Source organism: Caretta caretta, chromosome 9 (assembly GCF_965140235.1).
Source record: "Caretta caretta isolate rCarCar2 chromosome 9, rCarCar1.hap1, whole genome shotgun sequence".
In the NCBI taxonomy this organism is placed as follows: domain Eukaryota; kingdom Metazoa; phylum Chordata; order Testudines; family Cheloniidae; genus Caretta; species Caretta caretta.
The window spans coordinates 56,016,769-56,042,064 of record NC_134214.1 but is presented as its reverse complement, the minus strand read 5'-3'; the positions used below and the strand labels follow the sequence as shown (position 1 = coordinate 56,042,064).

Here is a 25,296-nt window from a genome sequence, read left to right as displayed (position 1 = left end):
AGAGAGGATACTCCATCCAATTCTGTGCCCACCCACCCTTCCATCCACCTTCCCCGTCCTTCTTCAGGGACCCTTCTCACGAGCAGCTCCTTATCCAGCAGGTGCAGTCACTCCTATCTCGAGGGGCAATGGAGGAGGTTCCTCAGGAGCACAGGGGCGAGGGCTTTTACTCCCGGTATTTCCTTATACCAAAAGCCAAAGGCAGCCTCAGGCCCATCCTGGACCTGCGAGAACTCAACAAGTTTGTGAAGAAACTCGAGTTCCGTATGGTCTCTTTGGCCTCAATCATCCCATCACTGGGCCCAGCAGACTGGTATGCTGCCCTTAACTTGAAGGACGCATATTTCCATATCACAATCACTCAGCCCCACAGGAAGTACTTAAGATTTGTGGTGAATGGTACCACTACCAGTTTACAGTCCTTCCGTTTGGCCTGTCAGCAGCACCTAAAGTCTTCACCAAGTACATGGCAGTCATTGCCGCGTTCTTGCATAGTCACCAGGTACAGGTGTTTCCATTCCTCAACGACTAGCTGATGAAGGGCCACTTCAGGATGCAAGTGGAGGCTCAGGTCAGATTCATCGGAGCCACCTTTGACAACCTGGGTCTCCCTCTAAATGAAGCAAAATCGACTCTGTCCCCTGTCCACACGATAGAGTTTATAGGAGCAGTATTGGAATCAACCCAAGCCAGGGCATACCTGGAAGAAGCAAGGTTTCAGGCCCTGATAGATATCCGACAGTTTCCCACCACCACAGCAAGAAACAGCATGGCTGCCTGTAGCTAGGTGGTGCAGCATGCCAGACTCAGCCTTCGACCTCTTCAGTCGTGGCTTGTGTCAGTGTATCACCAAGCCTGGGACAGCTTGGACAGGACTGTGACCCTTGCCTCACCTGGTCATCGACTCCCTTATCTGGTGTCTTGACCCTCAGGAAGTGTGCTCAGGGGTCCCCTTCACCAGTCCGCAGCCATCTCTCTCGCTAGTGATGGATGCATCAGACTTGGGTGGGGAGCTCATCTGGGAGACAGCAGGACTCAGGGTCTCTGGTCTCAGGCAGATCTGGCTCTCCACATCAAAGTCAGAGAGCTGAGAGTGGTGCGCCTAGCATGCCAGACCTTCTGTGCACACTTAACGGGACATTGTGTATCAGTTATGATGGACAATACAACAGCAATGTTCTATACCAACAAACAGGGGGGGTGCATGCTCCTTTCCCCTGTGGCAGAAAGCCATGCTGTGGAACTACTGTGTGAAACATACAATACACCTGCAAGTGTCGTACCTCCTCAGGGTACAGAACGAGCTGGAGGACCACCTCAGCAGGTCATTTCACACCCAGGAGTGATCCCTTCACACCGACGTCGCGTTCTCAATCTTCCTGAGGTGGGGCTTTCCCCAGATAGACCTATTCACCACGCAACACAATAGGAAGTGCCATCAGTTCTGCTCCTTCCAGAATCAAAGCCCCGGCTCCAGAGTGGACGCATTCCTCCTTCCATGGGGAGGCCATCTCCTTTACGCCCATACCACTCATTCACAAGGTACTCCTCAAGATCCGGAGGGAACGAGCTCAGGTCATATTGATAGCACCAGCCTGGCCCCATCAGCAGTGGTACACATCTCTCCTAGATGTGTCTGTGGAAGCCCCAATCACCCTTCCACTCTTCCCGGACCTTCTGACACAAGATCACGGTTGTCTTCAACATCCAAACCTCTAGTCGCTTGACCTCACGGCATGGAAGCTCCATGGTTGAACCCGAGGGAGCTTTCCTGTTCAGACCAGGTTAGACAAGTCCTCCTTGGTAGCAGGAAACCCTCTACAAGAGCCACCTACCTTGCCAAGTGGAAGAGGTCTGTGTAGTGCCATTCATCCCTGACGCCAGCTTCAGTGTTGCTCATTCTGGACTACTTGCTCCATCTGAAGCAGCAGGGGCTTTCATTCTCTTCAATAAGGGTGCACTTAGATGCCATATCGGCCTGCCATCTGAGTGCAGGGGGCCGCTCTGTTTTTGCTAACCCTATGGTCAGATGATTTTTAAAAGGACTCGACAGACTGTACCCTCAAGTCCGTCAGCCTGTCCCCACCTGGGACCTCAACCTGGTCCTCTCTAGGCTCATGGGACTACCATTTGAACCATTGGTGACATGCTCCCTGCTCTACCTCTCTTACAAGGTGGTGTTCCTGGTAGCAATAACCTCAGCTAGGAGGGTGTCTGAGCTCAGGGCCCTAACATCAGAGCCTCCCTATAACATGTTCTATAAGGACAAGGTTCAGCTCAGGCCTCATCCTGCTTTCCTCCCAAAGGTTGTGTCGCAGTTTCACATTAACCAGTACGTCTTTCTCCTGGTATTCTACCCTAAGCCTCATTCCAGCAGTAGGGAACAGAGACTGCACTCTCTGGATGTCTGCAGGGTGCTAGCCTTCAACATGGAGAGGACAAAGCCATTCAGAAAGTCGGTCCAGTTATTTGTGGCAGTGGCAGACAGAAAGAAAGGTCAGCTGGTATCGTCACAATGCATCTCATCATGGATAGTGTCCTGTATTCGTGAGTGCTACAACCTGGCGGTGGTTCCTGCACCTCCAGTCACTGTGCACTTCACCAGGGTGCAGGCTTCATCAACAGTGTTCCTGGCTCAGGTTCCCCCTCAGGAAATCTGCAGAGCAGCGACATGGTCCTCCATCCATACTTTCACCACGCACTATGCAATTACAACAAGCAGTGCTCCAATCAGTGGAAGACTCCGACACTACAACCTAAACTTGGGCTTGTGAGTCACCTGATTGAAATCGACATGAACAAGCACTCAAAGAAGAAAAAATGGTTACTCACCTTCTCGTAACTGTTGTTCTTCAAGGCTCTATATTGAGTGCCATGAAGGCGCGACTCCAGGGGGCGCCCAGGTTGACCGACAGATGCTGCTAGGGGAAAAAATCTGGCTACCGTGAACATGCGCGCACACATACCTGATTGGAATGAACATGAACAACACATCTCAAAGAACAACAGTTATGAGAAGGTGAGTAACCGTTTTTTATGAGGAAAGGATGAGGGAACTGAGCTTATTTAGTCTGCAGAAGAGAAGAATGAGGGGGGATTTGATAGCAGCCTTCAACTACCTGAAGGGGGATTCCAGAGAGGATGGAGCTAGGCTGTTCTCAGTGGTGGCAGATGACAGAACAAGGAACAATGGTCTCAGGAACAAAGGTCTAGGTTGGATATTAGGAAAAAACTATTTCACTAGAAGGGTGGTGAAGCACTGGAATGGGTTACCTAGGGAGGTGGTGGAATCTCCATCCTTAGAGGTTTTTAAGGCCTGGCTTGACAAAGCCCTGGCTGGGGTGATTTATTTGGGGTTGGTCCTGCTTTGAGCAGGGGGTTGGGCTAGATGACCTCCTGAGGTCTCTTCCAACCCTAATCTTCTATGATTCTATGACTGCAGGGCTCACAGGCTGGGCTGGCAGCACATTGCACTGTACAAGAACTTCATATTCCTCCTTCGCATGCTGGACTGTGAAACAAGCCAGCTTCTCAAGGTGTCGTGTGCCTCCTGCCAGGGTGGAGTGCCCAGTCTCCTCACAACTGTAATGAGGAGCCGAGCCCCCTTTGCATAGGGCATCATGCTGGCTTAGCAGCTGCCACCTTCTCCTGGGAGGATGGACTGGCATTCACCCATCCTAGATGACAAGCAGCAGACACCTGCTCTGCTCCTCTAGTAGGGCAGAGATCCTGGGTGAGAGAGTACAGGGCTTGCATGTCTGTGTCTCTCCCTAAAAGGCAGAACAGTTAAGGACACAGCTGCGGCTTGCAGAGAATGCCCGCGATGGGGCGCATAAGGACCTGATCGAGTTGCACCGCAGGTTGCAGGATGGTGAGGAGGCCCAAGAGCTCCAGTGCAAGGAGATGTTGGAAACCCGCAGGGCTTTGGGGGATGAGACCAGGGAGAAGGAAATAATGCAGAAATCCAATACTGAGCTGCGGGCCGCTATCAAGAAGACGGAGAGCGAAAGGATCAGGTAGGCTCTGTGCAGTGCCAGGTGGGCTGCACCCTGCAGCAGACATTACTTGGCACTGTGATAGCCTGCCAAGGTTCAGGCATGGCCAGGGACTGTTAGCTGGGTCCCAGATCCAAACCAGAGAGTGCGGAACAGTAACAAAGACCTACCAGCACGTCCACCCAAAGCCATTCCAGCTAAGCACTGGGCACTGTATTCAGGCCTGGGATGTACAAGTAGGGCTGGACCCTGCAGCCATTCCAGGCAGGCCCAAGGCAGCTCCTTCTCCCATAGCTCAGTCCAGAGCCAGTCCATCAATCCGTGTCTCTTTCCCCTCAGAACTGGGCCCAGAGGCCAGTCCAAGGGCTGCACTAGGGCTCCTTGGAATGGGCACAGTAGCATGGTCTGACCTCTTCTCTGCCGACTGTCCACTTCCAGCTGGGTTCTTTCCCTTCTATACCTGTCCCCAAACAGCCCAGAGCTCCCACTCACATCGTGACGACAGCTGGGTGACTGTGTGGGTGGTGCCCCCTGCATAGATGTCCGTTCACAGCCCTTCAGCATTCCCCGGCCAGGAGTGACCATGCATGTCTGCTTCAGCTTGAAGAGAGGCCTAGAGGAGAAGGAGCAGAAAATCACCATGCTGGAGGAAGCCAAGGCTGCAGCTCAGAAAGAGGCAGGAGAGCTGAGGGCAAGCCTGCGGGAGGTGGAGAAGTCTCGGATGGAGGCCCGCCGGGAGCTGCAGGAACTGCGCAGACAGGTGAGTGCGGATGGCTCCTGAACACGTGCAAGCCAGGTCCCTTTGCTGTGTCCCAGCTCTATCAGCCTTCGCAGACACATTCTGCCCTAGCACCTCCCATCCTGGGAACTTCCTGACTGCGATGCCTCCTTGTAGGCTGCACATTTGGGCCACTGAATGGGTCCCATTCCCCTGTGGCAACCTGGAACAATGCCAGGGTGAGAGGGAGAGCTGGTAGCAGCCAGAGGTCCCCTGGGGCATGTCCAGAAATGCATCTCCCAGGGAGGTGAGGGGCATCTCCCTCCCAAATGGAGACCATGCCCTGAAAACCCGTTGGGTAGAAAACTGGAGGATTCAAAGCTCCCCAGCCTCAATCCCCCAGTGGAAGGAGCAGAATGGCCTGGTCTCATTCCCCATCCCACTGGCCACTGGAGTGGCTGACTGCAGAGGGGAGTGTGCTACACAGGCCTGCTCCCCGTGGGCTGCGCCAGCACCGGCCCAGGCCTGGCGGGCTGGGGAAAGGCGGCTGGAGAAGCCTGCTAGTGACCCAGAGTGAATCAGTGGGTCCCACACTGGTACTTTCCACCCTGTGGCACTTGGCCAGTTCCTCTGGGGAGGTGGAGGAACCAGACTAAGAAGGGACCATTTTGTCCATTCTCAAGCAGTCATTGCCGGGGGGAGCCAGTCCTGCCCCCGGTCAGGGCAGCAGCAGTGTCTTGCTGTGGCCAAGATGGGCCTGCCAGCATGGCCCATGTGCCCCAGGCTGAGCCCAGGGGCAACCTGAAGAACCTCCCTTTGCAGGTGAAGACGCTGGGGGGAGAAAACAGCAAGAAGGGCAAAGAGGTGAGCGAGTTGCAGGCCTGTCTCCTGCAGCAGGAGCAGCGCGAGCAGCAGTGCCACAGGCAGTCCCTGGAGCTGAAGCAGAGGATCGCGGAGATGGAGGGCGGCCAGAAATGTGTTCGCAAAGAGGTGAACCAAGTAGGCACTGGAGCTGGCAGGCAGAGGCGGGCAGCGAGGGATGGAGGCAGAGGGAAAGGATGGTCTGGAGGGAAGGGTACTAGGCCATTGCTAGATTAGCCTAGCTAGGCCCACCAGGCTCCTGTGGGAGACCTCAAGGATTGTTCCCCTCCCCTCCTGTTCCTTCCCATCACCCTGAGGATGCAGCCCTGCAGCAGAGGGGAGAGCACTCCACTCCCTGGCGCCTGCCTGTAAACACTGCCCTGGGGTTTCCAGAGAGTGACCCAGGGCTCTCTCTGCCAGTGGGGTGGAGAGCAGCAGCTCAGCCTGGGAGCCTGTGCACTGAACTATGGGCGCTTCCGTGCTGCAGAGAGGGCTGTCTTTGGGTCTGCGCTGGGAGGCTCCTGGCCGCTGCGCGTGTGTCGAGGCACTGCACACCTCCTGTCCCTCCCAGCATGCTCTCTGGTGGACCATATGCAGACAGGGCCTGGCAGTTACTCTGCAGTGCACTCCCTTCCAGGTACTGAGCCTGCAGAGGAAGCTGGTGGAGGTGGAGTGGGAAGCCAGAGCCAGAGAAAAGGGGCTGGTCGACAGCCTGGGCGAGAGTCACAGCAAGGAGAAGAAGCTCCAGAATGAGCTCCACAACATGGAGCTGAAGCTGCAGCAGGCCGGCAGGGCCAGCAAAGGCCTCCAGCTGCGCCTCAGCACCACCGAGGGGCGCCTCCACGGCCTAGAGACAGAGCTGGCCAAGATGGAGGCTGCCAAGAGGGAGGTGGAGTCGAAACTGGGGGTGCTGCACTCTGCCGTGAGCCGGACACTAGGGCTGGGCGGGCAGAGCCCCTTGCCACAGAGACCCTGCTCCCCTAGCAAAGGTCAGCAGCCTTGGAGGGCTCAGCTGGGTTTGGGAGACAGACTGAGTAGGCCAGATCACAGAGTGCCGTGTGTGTGACTGCACTGGAGCACTGATTACACGTCACAAGAGTTGCATGACATTTCCCCAGTGCTCGAGGGTGAGGGCTGCTCTGGCAGGGCCTGTGTGCAAGCCACAGCAGCCTTCCAGAGTGGGGGAAGATACATCACAGAGGGAAAGGTATTGCCATGGCAGCAGTCATTTTGAAGGGGAAGAGGGTGGCATTTGAAGGAAACTGAGTGTCAGGCAGCTATCCCTGCCCTGAAAGGGGAAAGCCACAGAGGGGGCAGGGGTCTGCCTGGAAATCCAACCTAGCAGCAATTTCTGGAGGGGGTGGCTCTGAATCCGTGCATGGATTATCCCCAGGCTGGGCTGAGGAGAGAACAGCAGTTCTCTGGCAGTAGTGACACGCTTGTCTTGTACCAGATAATCCATATTGCCCCCTGCCATTATCACATGGGGATGGTCTAGGCCTGCCTGACGGTCCCTCTCCTAACACACCCACCTGGCATTCAGGCTTTGAGCTCTTCTCTGCCACCACAGGAACTGACAGGCAACGGACTCCAGCCTCCTGCACAGGCTCTCCAGAGAGGAGCCGTTCCCGCTCCCCCTTTGGTTGGGCTTCCCCTCTCCAAGGGGAGCACAGTGCCAGCGAGCCTGACCTGGATGGAGTCCGAGAAGCCTTGAGAGACTTCCTGCAGGAGCTGCGAGACACTCAGAGAGAGAGGGTAAGAGCATCTCCTTTCTGCTCCCATGGTGTCCCCTTGCCCCTCCACAAACTCCCCACTCTCTGCTCGCACCCAGGCCATTCTCAGCGTCATGATCACTGGCAACACTGACAGAGATTTGCCCCCACATTGGATTGCTGAATTAACTGAAACAAATGTACAAGGACTTTAAAGTCCTGTCTCTTTCAGTTAGAATGAGTGCAGAAACGAGGCCTTGGTACTGTCCAGGACTGCATGCAAGCATTACCCTTATTCATTTAATCTCTCAATGTAGCTTCCAATCTGCGCCTTGTCCGCCAAGCTCTAACCAGCAGAGTCACTCCCAGCACTGCAGCATGAGACACAGCCCTCGGCAGGGCTGGCCTTATCATGAGGCGAACTGAGGTGGCCACCTCAGGTGCCAGATTATGTGGGGGGGGAGGTGGGCACCGCTAGGACCCAGAGAGTAGAAAATTGTGTCTGCTGCTGGTGCATATGTATTCTCTCTGCTCTAGATGCACAGAGATGGTGGAGTGCTGTGCTGGAGGAAGGAGGGTACAAGAGACATAACAGGCAGGCAGGAGAAAAGGTGAAAGGGAATAACAGAAAGCAGCAGGAGCTGCAGGGAGAAGGAGGAGGAGGAGCCTCTTATGTATCTCTCTAGCACCCCCAGGAGCCTGGACTGATTAACACCAGCTTCTCAGGGAGCTTCCTGTTTCCTGCTGCTTCTCTGAACCCACTTGAGGAGAACAGGCAGTCAACTGAAGTAGTAGGAGCCAGTTTGGCCCTTAAGACGCTGATATCTTCCCTCACTCAGGCCCTGCTACCAGCCTGCTTATTTGTCCCCTTCAATTGAGTGTTGAGAGCTATAGCTGGCACAGAACAGCAGTCATGAGTGAAAGAAGAAAATGCCCATCTGGGGCAGCATTCAGAAAAAGAAAGCAAGCAAAGTAAGCTTTTCTATCTAAGCAGGAAGGAGCTCTCCTGAGATACATAGACACAAATGTTCACGGTGAGCCTTCTGGCCCCAGTGAGGATGTGAGTGGTGAGGAGATGCCTGATCTTCCAGTTAGTCAGAGTGCAGGTGACCTGGAAGCTACTGCAGCATCCATATCTCCATCTCAAATGGATGTAACCAGGCACATTCCTGAAGAAAAGTGTAGATCAGAGAAGAGTGTGGTGGAGGCACAAGAAACAGCTGCTGCCGAGTTTAGTTCCTTAAGTCTAGATGATGCAGGACTGTGGACGCACTTGAGCAGTAGCCTGAGGGACTTCCTTGTACTGCCTGGGCCACAGCAAGTGAAAGACTTCATGTTCCCCAAAGACAATGAAAATAGACGTTTCCATCCAACACATTACTGCCGTGAAATCCCCAATGGTGACAAAGTGGAGAAGCCATGGCTTATGTACTCAAAAACCCAGAATTCCACATACTGTTTTTGTTGCAAAATCTTCCAGTCTAATGTTCTAGCCACATTGGGTTCTACAGGAACAAAGGACTGGAAAAATCTGGCAACAAATCAGCAGAGAGCATTCCATAGGTGGAAAGAGCTTGAGATTAGACTAAGGTTAAAGGCCACCGCAGATGATCAGCATCAAGAGAAGATTGCATCAGAGTCTCTTTACTGGCAAAATGTTCTGAAAAGGCTTATTGCCATTGTGAGAATGCTTGCTACCCAAAACCTAGCACTGCGTGGCACTTCAGATCAGCTGTATGTGCCAAACAATGGAAACTTCCTTAAAACTGTGGAGCTGATGTCTGAGTTTGATGCTGTACTCCAGGAGCATCTAAGAAGAGTCTGTGATGGTGCCCCCCATAAGGCTTTATTATATATATATATATATGACATAACTGGAATATGTTTTATGCTACTGTCATAAATATAAAGGGATGGGTAAACCCCTTTAAAATCCCTCCTGGCCAGAGGAAAAATCCTCTTACCTGTAAAGGGTTAAGAAGCTAAAGGTAACCTCGCTGGCACCTGACCAAAATGACCAATGAGGAGACAAGATACTTTCAAAAGCTGGGAGGAGGGAGAAAAACAAAGGGTCTGTGTCTGTCTGTATGCTGCTTTTGCCGGAAACAGAACAGGAATGGAGTCTTAGAACTTTTAGTAAGTAATCTAGCTAGGTATGTGTTAGATTATGATTTCTTTAAATGGCTGAGAAAAGAGCTGTGCTGAATAGAATGACTGTTCCTGTCTGTGTGTCTTTTTTGTAACTTAAGGTTTTGCCTAGAGGAATTCTCTATGTTTTGAATCTAATTACCCTGTAAGGTATCTACCATTCTGATTTTACAGAGGTGATTCCTTTACTTGTATTAAAAGTCTTCTTGAAAGAAAACTGAATGCTTTTTCATTGTTCTAAGATCCAAGGGTTTGGGTCTGTGGTCACCTATGCAAATTGGTGAGAATTTTTACCAAACCTTCCCCAAGAAGTGGTGTGCAAGGGTTGGGAGGATTTGGGGGGGAAAGACGTGTCCAAACCACGTTTCCCAGTAAACCCAGATAAAGTTTGGTGGTGGCAGTGGAAATCCAAGGGTAAAATAATTTTGTACCTCTGGGAAGTTTTAACCTAAGCTGGTAAAAGTAAGCTTAGGAGGTTTTCATGCAGGTCCCCACATCTATACCCTAGAGTTCAGAGTGGAGAAGGAACCTTGACAGCTACATATGCCATGTAACATATCTCTATGAAGGTTATGATCTACTGAATCTATTCATCCTATTTGTATGCAAGTATCATTTTTGTCTTGGAAGTTATGAATATTGCCTGTGTACTGGCTTGATTTCTAAGCAGCCTTAGTAGAGCATTTGGTCAGCTTTTTGAGAGAGGGATGTGCAAATTAGGTGTCCAGTCAAGAAGCACTTAGCGAACAATGGATCTTGTAAGGCTCCAATCCACATAAGAAGTCTACCTGAGGACGTTCAAGGAAGCATATGAACCATGCCTGCTAACTGTAAGTTCTGAATCATGCATGGACATGTGACTTGCCCATGTGACTCCAAAACTCCATCTTGGAGCTGGGCTTTGCATAGGAGAGAGGAGGGGGTCTCCACCCACAAGAGAGAGTCTATTTAAACCCCAGGAAGACCCATCCATTTTGTCTTCAGCTGGCTAAGGAGACAGCCTCTCCACTCCCAAGGATACCTGAAAGAAACTGGAACAAAGGATAGTAACTACAGGGGGTGTAAGTGATTGCTGCACCTAGACTAGAAGGAGTCTAGTCTGTAAAAGGAAGCTTACTGGAATTCCTCTAAGGGTGAGGTTTTTATCTACATTCAGAGTTTTTACTGTATTAGACATAGATTTGTGTGTTCTATTTTATTTTGCTTGGTAATTCGCTTTGTTCTGCCTGTTACTACCTGGAACCACTTAAATCCTACTTTCTGTATTTAATAAAATCACTTTTTACTTATTAATTAACCCAGAGTATGTATTAATACCTGGGGGGGCAAACAGCTGTGCATATCTCTCTATCAGTGTTATAGAGGGCGAACAATTTATGAGTTTACCTGTATAAGCTTTATACAGGGTAAAACGGATTTATTAGGGGTTTGGACCCCATTGGGAGTTGGGCATCTGAGTGTTAAAGGCAGGAACACTTCTTGAGTTTCTTTCAGTTAAGTCTGCAGCTCTGTGGCACGTGGATTAGACCCTGGGTCTATGTTGGAGCAGACGGATGTGTCTGGCTCAGCAAGACAGGGTGCTGGAGTCCCAAGCTGGCAGGGAAAGCAGGGGCAGAAGTAGCCTTGGCACATCAACTGGCAGTCCCAAGGGGGTTTCTGTGATCCAACCCATCACCACTCAAGAAATGAGAAAAGGAGGACTTGTGGCACCTTAGAGACTCTTTTCTTTTTGTGGATACAGACTAACACGGCTGCTACTTTGAAACCACTCAAGAAATGTACACACACCACTACCTTGGAAAAACAATTCAAAATGAGATCATACAGTTACTGGCAACAAAAGTCAAACAGAAGATTGTGGCAGATCTGAAGTCAGCAAGATATTACTCTGTTATTCTGGACTGCACACCTGACATCAGCCATACGAAACAAATTACTTTAATCGTGCATTTTGTAACAACAACAGAACCTAGTGAAAATGTCCCTGCAATGGTGACTGTCAGAGAGCATTTTCTAGAATTTATTGACATTGATGATACTACTGGAGCTGGTATGACAAATGTACTTCTTAAAAAGCTGAAAGATACGGGAATTGCGATAGCTGACATGAGAGGTCAGGGCTACGATAATGGTGCCAACATGAGAGGAAAGAACAGAGGAGTGCAGACATGGATCCAAGAGTTAAACCCTCGAGCTTTTTTTGTCCCATGCAATTATCATTCATTGAACTTGGTGGTCAGTGATGCAGCATCAGTTTCTAGTGAGGCTGCTGAATTTTTTAATATAATTCAAAGTGTGGCAAAATGCCGATACGATTATGATGGGTCCCGTGCTTCCTCTTCTTGGGGGGGGGCGGGGTTCAGGGCGCAGTTTCCTGCCCCTGAACTAGGGTATTTACTGTCCCACTAGTAACCCAGTAATGTACTCAATGCTTTTTTTGCCTCTGTCTTCACGAACAGGGTCAGCTCCCAGACTACTGCACTGGGTAGCACAGCATGGGGAGGAGGTGACCAGCCCTCTGTGGAGAAAGAAGTGGTTCGGGACTATTTAGAAAAGCTGGATGAGCACAAGTCCATGGGGCCGGATGCGCGACATCCGAGAGTGCTAAAGGAGTTGGCGGATGTGATTGCAGAGCCATTGGCCATTATCTTTGAAAACTCATGGCGATTGGGGGAAGTCCCAGATGACTGGAAAAAGGCTAATGTAGTGCCCATCTTTAAAAAAGGGAAGGAGGAGGATCCTAGGAACTACAGGCCAGTCAGCCTCACCTCAGTCCCTGGAAAAATCATGGAGCAGGTCCTCAAGGAATCAATCCTGAAGCACTTACACGAGAGGAAAGTGATCAGGAACAGTCAGCATGGATTCACCAAGGACAAGTCATGCCTGACTAATCTAATTGCCTTCTATGATGAGATAACTGGCTCTGTGGATGAGGGGAAAGCAGTGGATGTGTTGTTCCTTGACTTTAGCAAAGCTTTTGACACGGTCTCCCACAGTATTCTTGCCAGCAAGTTAAAGAAGTATGGGCTGGATGAATGGACTATAAGGTGGATAGAAAATTGGCTAGATTGTCGGGCTCAACAGGTAGTGATCAATGGCTCCATGTCTAGCTGGCAGCCAGTATCAAGTGGAGTGCCCCAAGGGTTGGTCCTGGGGCCGGTTTTGTTCAATATCTTCATTAATGATCTGGAGGATGGTGTGGATTGCACCCATAGCAAGTTTGCAGATGACACTAAACTGGGAGGAGAGGTAGATATGATGGAGGTTAGGGATAGGATACAGAGGGCCCTAGACAAATTAGAGGATTGGGCCAAAAGAAATCTGATGAGGTTCAACAAGGACAAGTGCAGAGTCCTCCACTTAGGACGGAAGAATCCCATGCATCGCTACAGACTAGGGACCAAATGGCTAGGCAGGAGTTCTGCAGAAAAGGACCTAGGGGTTACAGTGGACGAGAAGCTGGATACGAGTCAACAGTGTGCCCTTGTTGCCAAGAAGGCAAATGGCATTTTGGGATTTATAGGTAGGGGCATTGCCAGCAGATCGAGGGACGTGATCGTCCCCCTCTATTCGACATTGGTGAGGCCTCATCTGGAGTACTGTGTCCAGTTTTGGGCCCCACACTACAAGAAGGATGTGGATAAATTGGAAAACGTCCAGCGGAGGGCAACAAAAATGATTAGGGGACTGGAACACATGACTTATGAGGAGAGGCTGAGGGAACTGGGATTGTTTAGTCTGCAGAAAAGAAGAATGAGGGGGGATTTGATAGCTGCTTTCAACTACCTGAAAGGGGGTTCCAAAGACGATGGATCTAGACTGTTATCAGTGGTAGCTGATGACAGAACAAGGAGTAATGGTCTCAAGTTGCAGTGGGGGGGGTTAGGCTGGATATTAGGAAAAACTTTTTCACTAGGAGGGTGGTGAAACACTGGAATGCGTTACCTAGGGAGGTGTTGGAATCTCCTTCCTTAGAAGTTTTTAAGGTCAGGCTTGACAAAGCCCTGGCTGGGATGATTTAGTTGGGGATTGGTCCTGCTTTGAGCAGGGGGTTGGACTAGATGACCTCCTTAGGTCCCTTCCAACCCTGATATTCTATGATTCTATGACTGGCCGAGGCCAATCTTGTATTGCCTCCACTTTGTTCCATTGGGGTTTTACCAGGTCTATCCCTACTATATACCCGAAGTATCTCACCTCAGCTAGTCCTATCACGCACTTGAGAGGGTTGGCACTGAGGCCGGCCTTCCGCAGGGCATCTAGTACCACTTCTGCTTTCCCTAGGTGTGTTTCCCAGTCAGGGCTGTGGATGACTATATGGTCTAAATAGGCGGCAGCATACCTGGCATGGGGTCGCAGCAATTTATCCATAAGTCGTTGGAATGTTGCAGGGGCCCCATAGAATCCGAAAGGGAGGACAGTATATTGGAACAGGCCATCAGGTGTAGAGAAAGCAGTCTTCTCCTTGGCGTTCTTGGCCAGGGGAATTTGCCAATATCCTTTGGTCAGGTCTAGAGTGGTTAGGTATCAGGCCTTGCCTAACTGATCAACTAGCTCGTCGACACATGGTATCAGATAGGCATTGAACTGGGATACTTCATTCAACTTCCGGAAGTCGTTGCAAAATCTCAGGGTGCCATCAGGCTTGGGTACTAGGATGATAGGGCTGGACCACTGGCTGTGGGATTCTTCAATAACCCCAAGTTCCAACATCTTCTTCACTTCTGTCCTAATTTCCTCTCTTTTAGCTTCCAGTATGGTCTTATCACCCTTATTCCGGGCCTGGTGATGATATAATGTTGGACCAGTGTCGTACAGCCCGGCTGTGTACAGAACACATCTTGGTTCCGTTGGATCATATCAATGACCTCTGTTCGTTGTTCTGGGGATAACTCGGGGGATATCCTCACCTGCTCCTGTGGGTCGTCCGTCTGAGGTGGAGCTCTCTGAATGACCAGGCATGTCTCTCGGTCATGCCAGGGCTTCAGTAAGTTTACGTGGTAGATCTGCTCTGGTCTTCGGTGGTCTGGTTGTCTGACCCTGTAGTCCACTTCCCCGGTGGCTTCCACTATCTCATATGGCCCATGCCAGCTGGCCAGGAGTTTGCTTTCCGTTGTCGGCATTAGCAGCATCACCTGTTCTCCCAGCTGAAATTTCCATACTTTCGCCCGGCGGTTATAATATGTCCACTGGGTCTCTTGTGCTTTTTCCAAATGTTCTCGTACTATATGGGTTACTCGAGCTATTCGCTCTCTCATCTGTATCACGTGCTCAATGACATTCTTTCCTGGGTTGGGTTGTTCTTCCCAGTCCTCCTTGGCGATATCTAATATTCTGCGTGGGTGGTGTCTGTATAGTAGCTCAAAGGGAGAGAAATTGGTGGACACCTGGGGGACTTCCCGTATTGCAAACATTAGGTATGGTAGAAGGGTATCCCAGTCTTTTCCATCCTGTGCTACCACCTGCCGGATCATACCTTTAAGGGTGCAGTTAAACCGTTCTACCAGTCCATCTGTTTGTGGATGGTAGACTGAGGTCCGTATGGCATGGATGCAGAGCAGGGTACATAAGTCCTTCATTAATTTCAACATGAAAGAGGTTCCTTGGTCAGTCAGGATCTCCTTAGGGATGCCCACTCTGGCAAAAACCTGAAGTAGTTCTTTTGCTATTGCCTTGGATGTGGGGTTTCTTAAAGGAATGGCTTCTGGATACCGTGTGGCAAAGTCAAGGATGACTAATACATTTCGGTGGCCCCGTGCTGATCTTTCCAGCAGGCCCACTGGGTGCATGACTATCCTTTCGAAAGGGACTTCAATAATAGGCAAAGGTACTAATGGGGCCCGCAAGTGAGGTCAGGGACTATGCAACTGGCATTCCGGGCAGGAGATACAATAGCATTGGACCTCCGTGCGTATTCCTGGCCAATAAAATCTTCTTAGGACTCTAAAGTGTCTTGTCTACCCCTAGATGTCCCCCAAATAAATGACTGTGAGCTAACTCTAGTACTGCCCTTGTGTGTTTCCGTGGGACTAAGAGCTGCTCTACTTCTTCCCCTCCAATTTGCACTATTCGGTACAACAGATCATGTTTGATCACATAATACGGCCTTGGGCCTTTGGTCTTTCCTTCCACGGGTACACCATTTACTTCCACTACCTCCTCCCTCACATTTGCATGTAGCAGGTCATTGGCTCGGTCCTGCCCGAAATTCTCACGTGCTGTACTGATTTGACCTAACTCCAGGGGACCTATTTCTTCTCCGCCCCTGGGGTTGCCCCTGCTTGGGCTAGGAACCGCCTGAGTCCTCACTGGCCTGAATTGTCTCCTGGCCTCCTGAACGGGTTCGCTTACCAACAAAGGAGGCTTTCTGGTTCTCTGCTAGAATCCTGGTCCCTAGCCTTTTATCTGCCCTCTTTTCCCACCTAGACTTTCGGGGTTTCCCGGGGAATGAAAATAGCTCTGGGGAAAATTCGGCAAAAATTGGGGTGAGGCTATCTGTAGGTGCCTCCGTCTCAGCCCGGGGGTTGCTACCCTCCCCTGGCTCTACTGGAGTAAGTTTTCAAACCTGGGGAAGTTCCTACCCATTAAGACCAGGTAGGGGAGCCCAGGGACCACTCCTGCAGTTATCCAGGGAAACACTACCAGGGTCTCAATCCGTCCTGGGATTGTGGGGTAGAAATTTACGGTGCAATGAAAGCACGTTACCTCTGTGGTTTTGGCCCTGGTTAGTTGGTCTTGCCCCACCAACTTCCCCGAGACCAGTGTGACAGCACTCCTGGAATCTACTAATGCTATGGTCGCAATACCGTTAATCTTTACTGACCTTGTATACCCATGTGAGGTCATTGCAACCCCTACCAGGCTGATTAGGCCACATTGTTCCCCAGGATCCCCCAGATTGCACTGCATAGGCTCTTTCCTGTTGGGGCATTGGGCTGCTATATGCCCCAATTCCCCACACTCATAACACTGACCTCTTATCCCAGTTGCCGCCCTCTGCCTGGGGCTATTTGGTCGGCCCCCCCAGGTCCCTTTTTGGCCTCGGGCCATTCCTCAGTGTCTTTCCTCCCAGTTATGGTTCTTCTGTAGTTCTCGACAATCTGGGGCCTTGGGTTTGGGTCTGTCTTCCTGGTATACTGTGGGTCTGGAACAGTTCACGGGCTGCCAGCTGTCTTTCCATGAGGGAGACCAACTCATCGCAGGTAGAGGGGTCATTCTGGCCAACCCAAGCCTGGTGGTAGCCCCCTCATATACCGGTCCAGTACCGAGCTCCATCATTTTTTCAGAGCTGAGGGCCTCAGGGTTCAGCCATTTCCGGGTCAGGTGGATCAGGTCAAACAATTGCGATCAGGGTGTCTTGTCCTCTGTATACTGCCGTTCATGAAAGCTCTGGGCTCACAACGCCGTGGTTACTCTGGATCTGGCCAGGATCTCTGCCTTCAGCTGGGAGTAATCCTCCGCAGTCTCTGCAGCCATATCGTAGTAGACCTTCTGGGCCTCCACACAGGAATGGGGTGAGGATACCAGACCACTGATCTCAGGGCCAGGCTGTTCTCTCAAATGCCAGGAGGTATGCCAATACATCATCCTCCCCTGTCATTTTCTTAGGCAGTGGCTGACCCTTATGGTCCGAGTCCCATCGCAATTGTGGTTCTGCTCCATAAGGGCCTTCATCTGGTTTGCCAACTCCTGTAGCAGAGCTCGGTCCTGGGCAGCCTGATTCATCAACAGCCGATTAGTCTCCTGCTGCACCTGAATCGCCTCCTGTTGGGCGGTTGCTTGGATTTGGGTAGCTTCCTGCTGGGCCGTAGTGGCTTGTATTAGAGCCTTGACCAGGTCGTCCATCTTGGGGATGGGATGGTTTTGGTTAACCCTGGTTTAAGTCCCCAGCGCGGAGATCCCACTTCTGACATCACGTGTGGCAAATTGCCAGTACGATTATGATGGGTCCCGCGCTTCCTCTCCTTTGTGGGGGTTCAGGGTGCAGTTTCCTGCCCCTGAACTAGGGTATTTATTGTCCCACTAGTAACCCAGAGAAGGGTAATGAAGAGGGAGGGACCCGGGCCCGCCCTCTACTCCGGGTCCCAGCCCAGGGGCCCTAGGGATAATGGTAAACCACTTGAACTAGTGCTTCCTTCCCCTGGGCTACTTCCCTCTTCTGCTCTTCAGCTTGTGGGGCTTCCTGCCCTGTCTCTCTGCACAAGCTTGGTGTCTCTTTACCTAGGGTCTTGGTCTTCTAGCCAGCCACGGCATTTCTCCAAACTCTCCTCTACTTCAACTCCTCCAAACTGGTCTCTGCTCCAACTCCTTCCCTGGCTGATTGAAGCAGGGGGGTTTTATCAGGTGACTAGCTTCAGGTGCTCTAATTGGCTTCAGGTGCTTTTAATTAATCTATAGAAACCTTTCTTCCCTCTACAGGGAATAAGGCTTCTCCTCATCCTGGGACTTACATATCTCTCCAATATCACTCTCCTGCTGCCTTCTGGCCATGCTGTGTCACAAAAGCATCTATGTATTTTTCTCTGCATCAACTCATCGATGGCAAATTTTGAAGCAACCATAGAATATCAGGGTTGGAAGGGACCTTAGGAGGTCATGTAGTCTAACCCCCTGCTCAAAGCAGGACCAATCCCCAATTTTTTCCCCAGATCCCTAAATAGCCCCCTCAAGGATTGAACTCACAACCCTGGGTTTAGCAGGCCAAGGCTCAAACCACTGAGCTATCCCTCCCCCCAATCTGGGAGCATCCTTTCTGACACTGAAACCACTGAGTGCCACTCAATGGGAAAGTCAACTGGAGGCGATAAAGCCTATCAAACACCAAACTGGGAAGATAGATGATGCCATAGTTGCCATTATGGAGGATAATGCTATGACAGGAATTGTTTGTGAGAGAACAGTGGCAGAGGGAAATGGAATCACCAGAAACATACATAACTTCAAATTTCTGTGTGGCTTAGTGTTGTGGCATGATACAACATTTATTTCAAACAGTGTAAGCAAGAGACTCCAAGGTGTTGACCTTGATAAATCTGGACCAATGGAACACCTGGACAAAGCAAAGTCATACCTACAGTCTTACCGGTCAGATGAGGGATTTCAAAACGTTCTGAAGAGTGCACAGAACTTGGCAGAGGAACTTCACACTGAAGCTATTTTCCCATCCATTCAAGAATGCAAGAGTTGTGCTGGAAATGGCCCACCTGATGATCACTTTAGATAAGCTATTACCAGCAGGACAGTGGGGTGGGAGGAGGTATTGTTTCATATTCTCTGTGTATATATAAAGTCTGCTGCAGTTTCCACGGTATGCATCTGATGAAGTGAGCTGTAGCTCACGAAAGCTCATGCTCAAATTAATTGGTTAGTCTCTAAGGTGCCACAAGTACTCCTTTTCTTTTTGCGAATACAGACTAACACGGCTGTTACTCTGAAACCAAAGAAGAAGACATTTTGATTACGAGGCACAGGATAATTCCATAAGAGACCCCAAACAACAGTTCAAAATTGAATTCTTTAACCAGGTGCTAGATTGTGCAATACAGTCACTTGAAGAATGTTTCATGCAGCTCAGGGAACACAGCAGTATATTTGGGATGTTGTATGATATTCCAAAACTCCTCACTATACCTAAAGAAGACCTACACCAGCAATACAGGTCACTAGAGACAGTGTTGACACATGATGACATGCGTGATATTGATGCGAGTGATTTAGGTGATGAACTGAAAGCCCTTTCAAGATACATTTCAGCAGGATCAACTCCAAAGGCTGTTCTGGAATATATGTGCACAAATAAGATGACCACCCTCTTTCAAAATGCTTTTGTTGCTCTGCGCATACTTCTAACACTTCCTGTAACAGTTGCCAGTGGAGCTGAAGTTAATAAAAACACATCTACACTCCACAATGACACAGGAGAGACTGTTCGGCCTTGCAACCATCTCAATAGAGCATGACCTGGCCCAGATTGTGGACCTTCAGCAGGAAGCAGTTCAAATCTTTGCAACTAAGAAGGCATGGAAAGCACTACTTTGATTATTCAAACAGATAAAAATGCCAGTGTTTACTATGCAGACAAGAAAAGTTACATTTGCTGTTCAGGTGTTTGAAAGTTAAGTGTTCCTTAAAATTTTTGAACAAGGCATTTTAAGTTGTTAGTTCTCCTTTATTGGGGTAGGTAGCAGAGCAGTACCATGAGGGGAGTAGAACAGGAAGAAGGCAGAATTGAGACCTTTCAAAGTTTTGGCCCAAGCGAGGGGGCATGGGAGCATCATTTGAGCTCCCCACCTCAGGTGCCAAAACGTTGTGGGCCGGCCCTAGCCCTCAGAACTTGAGGTGCTGCACAAAGGGACGTGGGACTGGCACACTGGACCAGAGCAGGGCTCCAGCCAGCCTGGTGTCGTGGCTCTGACAGTGGCCAGTACCAGTTTCAGTAGAAGGTGCAACAGCCCTTCAGTCTCCTCTCCCCTCCTCCCCCTGTCAGTTACAGGACAGTTCAAGCCCTGTAGCTTGGAGGGTTTAGATCCTTTCCAAAACACCTGGTTATTTTTTTATTCCTTGTTATACCACTGGAGATTCTCGTTCTCCACAGACCTGTTTTGCTTTTGCTGAATCCTGCTGAGCTCTTGGCCTCTGTGATACCTTGCGGCAACAGGTTCCAAAGGCTTATTGCATGGAAAAATATTTATTTGGCTGCCACTGCTTGCTGACTGTCGCTGAACACCCCCTTGTTCTGGTGCTGTGGTCTGGTTGTAGGGCATGGGCACTGGCAGTGCCAAGGAATGGTAGGAAATTATTTCTCATTCTTCTCTGCTCTCCCTATATTCCATGCCTTGGCCTTCCTTCCCTGACCCTTCATGTTACTCCTTCCCCAACTGTCCCTCCCTTCAGTTCTTATCCCCAGAGAGAGAGGACTCTGCTCCAGAGATTCTCACAGCACCAGATCCACCCCTCTTTCTCTTCAGCTCTGCCTGTACGCCAGGGTGGCGTAGGGAGCAGAGCAGCCATAGGAGACATGGAAGCTGTGTTCCCACCCTTGGGCTGACTCAGGGAGGAATATGGTCAGTTCACAGTGTGTCCTTCCCTCTTAGGTGCTGGGGGAGCAGAGGAATGTTGCCAAGGAATGGCACATGAGATGCCACATGCTTGAAAAGCAAGTCAGGCATTGCTCACTGCTGTAGTCAGCTCAGTGCAGCCATGTGGGATGTGTGCACAACCTGGGCAGGAAAGTGGGCCAGACATGATATGCCAGGCCACATCAGGCCATGGAGGAGTTAGACTATGCCTCCAGACACTGCTCTCCCCACACACTCCACAGCCAGGGAGCCGAGCACCCATGCAGTGCTGCAGTTTGCCAAGCTCTATTGCTGGGCAAGGAGAATCAAGAAAAGAGGACATGGAGGGCCAGGAGCACGTGGAGAGCTGCATTTCCTTAGAGCAGGGGCAGGCAAATTTTTTGTCCTGAGGGCCACATCGGGTTTCTGAAATTGTATGGAGGGACATTTAGGGGAGGCTGTGCCTCCCCAAACAGCTAGACATGGCCCAGCCCCCGCTCCCTATCCAGCCCCCCTGCTTCTCCCTCCCACTCCCTATCCAGCCCCCCCAATGCCTCCTCCCAGGACCCCTGCCCCATCCAACCCTCCTTGTCCCCTGACTGCCCCCGGCCCCCCTGCCCCTGACTGCCCCCCACTGCCCCATCCAACCCCTCCTTTCATTCCTGACTGCCCCTCCCGGGACCCCTGCCCCATCCAACCACCCCTTTTCCCTGACCTCCCCTGGAACCCCTGCCTCTGACTGCCACCCACTGTCCCATCCAACCCCGCCTCTCCTTCCTGACTGCCCCACTGGGACCCCTGCCTCCATTCAATCCCCCTGTTCCCCATGCTCTGACCACCCCAACCCCTATCCACACCCCCGCCCCCGACCACCACCCCGAACTTCCCTGCCCTCTATCCAACCCCCCCTGCTTCCTTCCCCCTTACCACGCTGCCTGGAGCACTGGTGGCTGGCGGTGCTACAGCCGTGCCACCCAGAGCACCAGGACAGGCAGCCGTGCCGCCCAGCTGGAGCCAGGCACGCCACCACGCAGCACAGAGCACTGGGTCAGGCAGCCCTGCCACCCAGAGCAATGCGCCAGCAGCACAGTGACCTGAGGCTGCAGGGGAGGGGGAACAGCAAGGGAGGGGCCAGGGACTAGCCTCCCAGACCAGGAGCTCAGGGGCCAGACAAGAGGGTCCTGTGGCCTGGATGTGGCCCGCGGGCCGTAGTTTGGCCACCTCTGCCTTAGAGGATATTGCCACCTGCCCTCTCAGCCACCCTTACAGTGTCCAGGCCTGATCTGCAGCTGCTGTAACTTGACTCCCCTCCAGCAACTCACCTCCAGCACAGCAATGCTGACACCCGCTGAGGATCTGGCCTGCCGACATCAGTGGAACTATGGCTGATTTATACCAGTTGGGGATCTGGCCCAGTGACTCCAGTGGAGCTAGGGCTGATTTACACCAGGTGGGGATCTAACCCATTGGCTCCAGTGGAGCTAGGGCTGATTTGCACCAGCTGAGGATCTGGCCCAGTGACTCCTATGGTGAGATGCTGGCTGACAGCAGCTGGGGAGCTGACCTCTCCAGGGTGTTAGCCACCATCTGTCTTAGCAGGTCTGCATGCTGCTCCGTCAGTGAGCCCATCCATGCCTCTGCAGGCACTGGGCAGACAGCTACTCAACAGCAACAGGAGCTGAACACCCCCCATCTAGGACTCCGTGGAGCGAGGGACCCATGGCAAACCACCAGGCCAGCCCAACGACATGCTCAGCATTACATGACCCCACCAGCTGAGTTTGACCCCAAATTGACTTTAATGGCATTTATATAGCAACATTCTCTGGTCCTTCAGCCCCCTCCCCTTTGGCCTTCCTCTGTTGTGTCCAATTGCTCAAAACATGGTTCTTATAAAGATGCATAAATATTTATACAAGAGTAATATAAAAAACATGGACTGTCATAATAATCAAAGCTCCGGCGCAGCCGAAGGGCTTTCTCTAGGACTGGGAAATCAATTAGTATTTTATGGCTCTAAACTATTGAGTCTGAGGTGCTCCTGCCTTCCCCATCCCATCAGGCTGCTGAGGTTTGCTAGAGTTGAGGTGAGCAGCTGTGTCCACTTGTGTCTCTCGGTGAACACAAGGGAAGGTGTATTCCCTTACAGTTAAAGTAGGTCTGATGGTTTGATTAACATTCTGTGTGTCGTTTTCATATGATTACTGTGTACAGCCCTTCCTTAAGACTCCCAAACTGTCAGCCTGCACTAATGCTCATTGACATCAACTGAAGGATTCCCATTGATTTCAGTAGGCCTCAAGTCCCACAAGTTCTACCAGCAGAAGCTCACTTCCCTATTAAAGACAAGGGGTAACATTTTCCACAGCACGTAAGTGACTTTTGAAAATGGGATGTAGGATTCCAGGTCACTTACGTGCTGTGGAAAATGTTACCCCTTGTCTTTAATATGAAGGCTACAGACCCCTGCCTGCCGTGCTCCATTGTGCTGCCAGCTGGCCATGCCAATCAAGATGTAGCATTGAATGCTGGAACCAGCGGTCTCTGTAGGCCTCAGCTCCATACTGAAGAGGAGGATAGCTGCACTCTGTGCCATTTATGCAAATTAGGTTCAGCCTTTGGGCTTCTGGCAGGGTGCCCATGCAGCTTAGCTGGGCAAAGTTTGGGCACCTGCAGCATAAATGGCAAAGAACATAATGGAAACTAGCAGGAAATGGGGAGCTGTCTTTGGCCAGGAGATTACAGACACTCAGGGCTGTTTGTGGCCAAGAGTACAGGCTGAGTTTGATAATATTCTTTTGAAGGTAACTGGATTGTGATTTGCAAACCAGCAGCCAGACTCTGCCTCCCCTTACACTCCTGCTGCTGTGCTGACCTGGAGCCTGATCCTGTTTTCTGGTGTTTTAATGATGGTTTATGTCATGCGCTTTGATCGCAGCTTCCACCTGAGGATCCAAAGCCTATACAAATAGTGGTGTCTGTAGCCTCGTCACAGGCCCCTGGGAAGTGGGGACACCCCATCATACAGATGAGGAAATGGAAGCACTGAGTGGGTGGGTGAGTTGCCCAGGGTAGCAGAGCTGAGAGTAGGATTCAGGAGAGTCAGGTTCTACTCTGCTGCCCTGGGCAAGTCGCCCCTCCACACACCAGGAAGAAGGATGGGGCTGTGCATAATCCCTGTGTGACGCTCTGTACCTCAGGGGAACACCCTAACCCCCAAGTTCATCTTTATAAAATGATTGTGTGGTATCCAATGCAAAGTTTGTCATATTGGGTGTCTTCGGAAGGCTCATAATGCACTGAGCATGGTAGTTATAGTGATGTTATAGTAATTGTTACAGTAATGTTATAGTAAGGTTATAGGTTATAATTTCATGTATATAGTTATGAGGCTGAAAATGTATCCTCATGGTTTAAAGCAAGCCCATGCAAAAACTCTCCAAGAACTGAGAGGCAGTTCACGCCTCATCAGGGCATGGATGGGACAAACCCAGCCCAGCCTCACAGGAACAATGGACACTGTTTTAGGCAGCGACAAAATAATCTGTTAGACCCTTGAGGAAGTCACCCCATTCCTTTGGGCAGTTTGGGACTGCAGTGAGGTAATGCTCACCTGACTCTGAAGGGGAGGAGCAGGGCAAAGCCAAGAGGAAAGCAAGGACATGATAAAAGGGAGAGACATTTTGCCATGCTCTCTCTCTTCCACCTACATCTATAGACAGCACAACCACCAAGCGACTGAACCACAGATCAAAGGGGAGAGCCTGGCTGAAAAGCCAGCCTTGTGATGAGAAGCATCTAAGTTTGTAAGGACATTGAAAGTGTTAAGATCAGCTTAGAATGTGTTTTGCTTTTATTTCATTTCACCAAATCTGACTTGTTATTCTTTGACTTATAATAATAGAATATCAGTGTTGGAAGGGACCTCAGGAGGTCGTCTAGTCCAACCCCCTGCTCAAAGCAGGACCAATCCCCAACTAAATCATCCCAGCCAGGGCTTTGTCAAGCCTAATCTTAAAAACTTCCCAGGAAGGAGATTCCACCACCTCCAAACAAACCCTTCTTGTTACTCTTAACCATCCCTTGCTAGTTGCAACTCCAGTTGTGATTTGGCCTTCCTGATTTCACTCCTGCATGCCTGTGTAATATGTTTATACTCCTCCCTGGTCATTTGTCCAAGCTTCCACTTCTTGTAAGCTTCTTTTTTGTGTTTAAGATCAGCAAGGATTTCACTGTTAAGCCAAGCTGGTTGGCTGCCATATTTACTATTCTTTCTAGATGGTTTGTTCCTGCAACCTCAGTAAGGATGCTTTAAAATACAGCCAGCTCTCCTGAACTCCTTGCCCCCTCATGTTATTCTCCTAGGGGATCCTGCCCATCAGTTCCCTGAGGGAGTCAAAGTTTGCTTTTCTGAAGTCCAGGGTCCATATTCTGCTGCTTTCCTTTTTTCCTTTTGTCAGGATCCTGCACTCGACCATCTCATGGTCATTGCCTCCCAGATTCCCATCCACTTTTGCTTCCCCTACTAATTCTTCCCGGTTTGTGAGCAGCAGGTCAAGAAGAGCTCTGCCCCTAGTTGGTTCCTCCAGCACTTACACCAGGAAATTGTCCCCCCACACTTTCCAAAAACTTCCTGGATTGTCTGTGCACTGCTGTATTGCTCTCCCAGCAGATATCAGGGTGATTGACGTCCCCCAGGAGAACCAGGGCTTGAGATCTAGTAACTTCCGTTAGTTGCCTGAAGAAAGCCTCGTCCACCTCATCTCCCTGGTCCGGTGGTCTATAGCAGACTCCCCTGTGACATC

At 50.7% G+C, this 25,296-nt stretch overlaps 1 protein-coding gene across 6 annotated transcripts in view; it reads left to right on the top strand.

Moving 5' to 3' along the window:
* CROCC2 (ciliary rootlet coiled-coil, rootletin family member 2) overlaps positions 1-25,296 on the top strand; it is a 207,065-nt gene that overhangs the window by 129,600 nt on the left and 52,169 nt on the right. For 4 of the 6 annotated variants that reach the window (XM_075132329.1, XM_075132330.1, XM_075132328.1 and 1 more), the window contains 5 exons: positions 3,778-4,016; positions 4,596-4,755; positions 5,536-5,712; positions 6,212-6,563; positions 7,145-7,329. In XM_075132329.1, the coding sequence (XP_074988430.1) occupies positions 3,778-4,016; positions 4,596-4,755; positions 5,536-5,712; positions 6,212-6,563; positions 7,145-7,329 (1,113 nt within the window). The remainder of the gene's footprint in view (positions 1-3,777; positions 4,017-4,595; positions 4,756-5,535; positions 5,713-6,211; positions 6,564-7,144; positions 7,330-25,296) is intronic. The other 2 variants (XM_048864821.2, XM_048864820.2) reach the window with 1 other exon arrangement.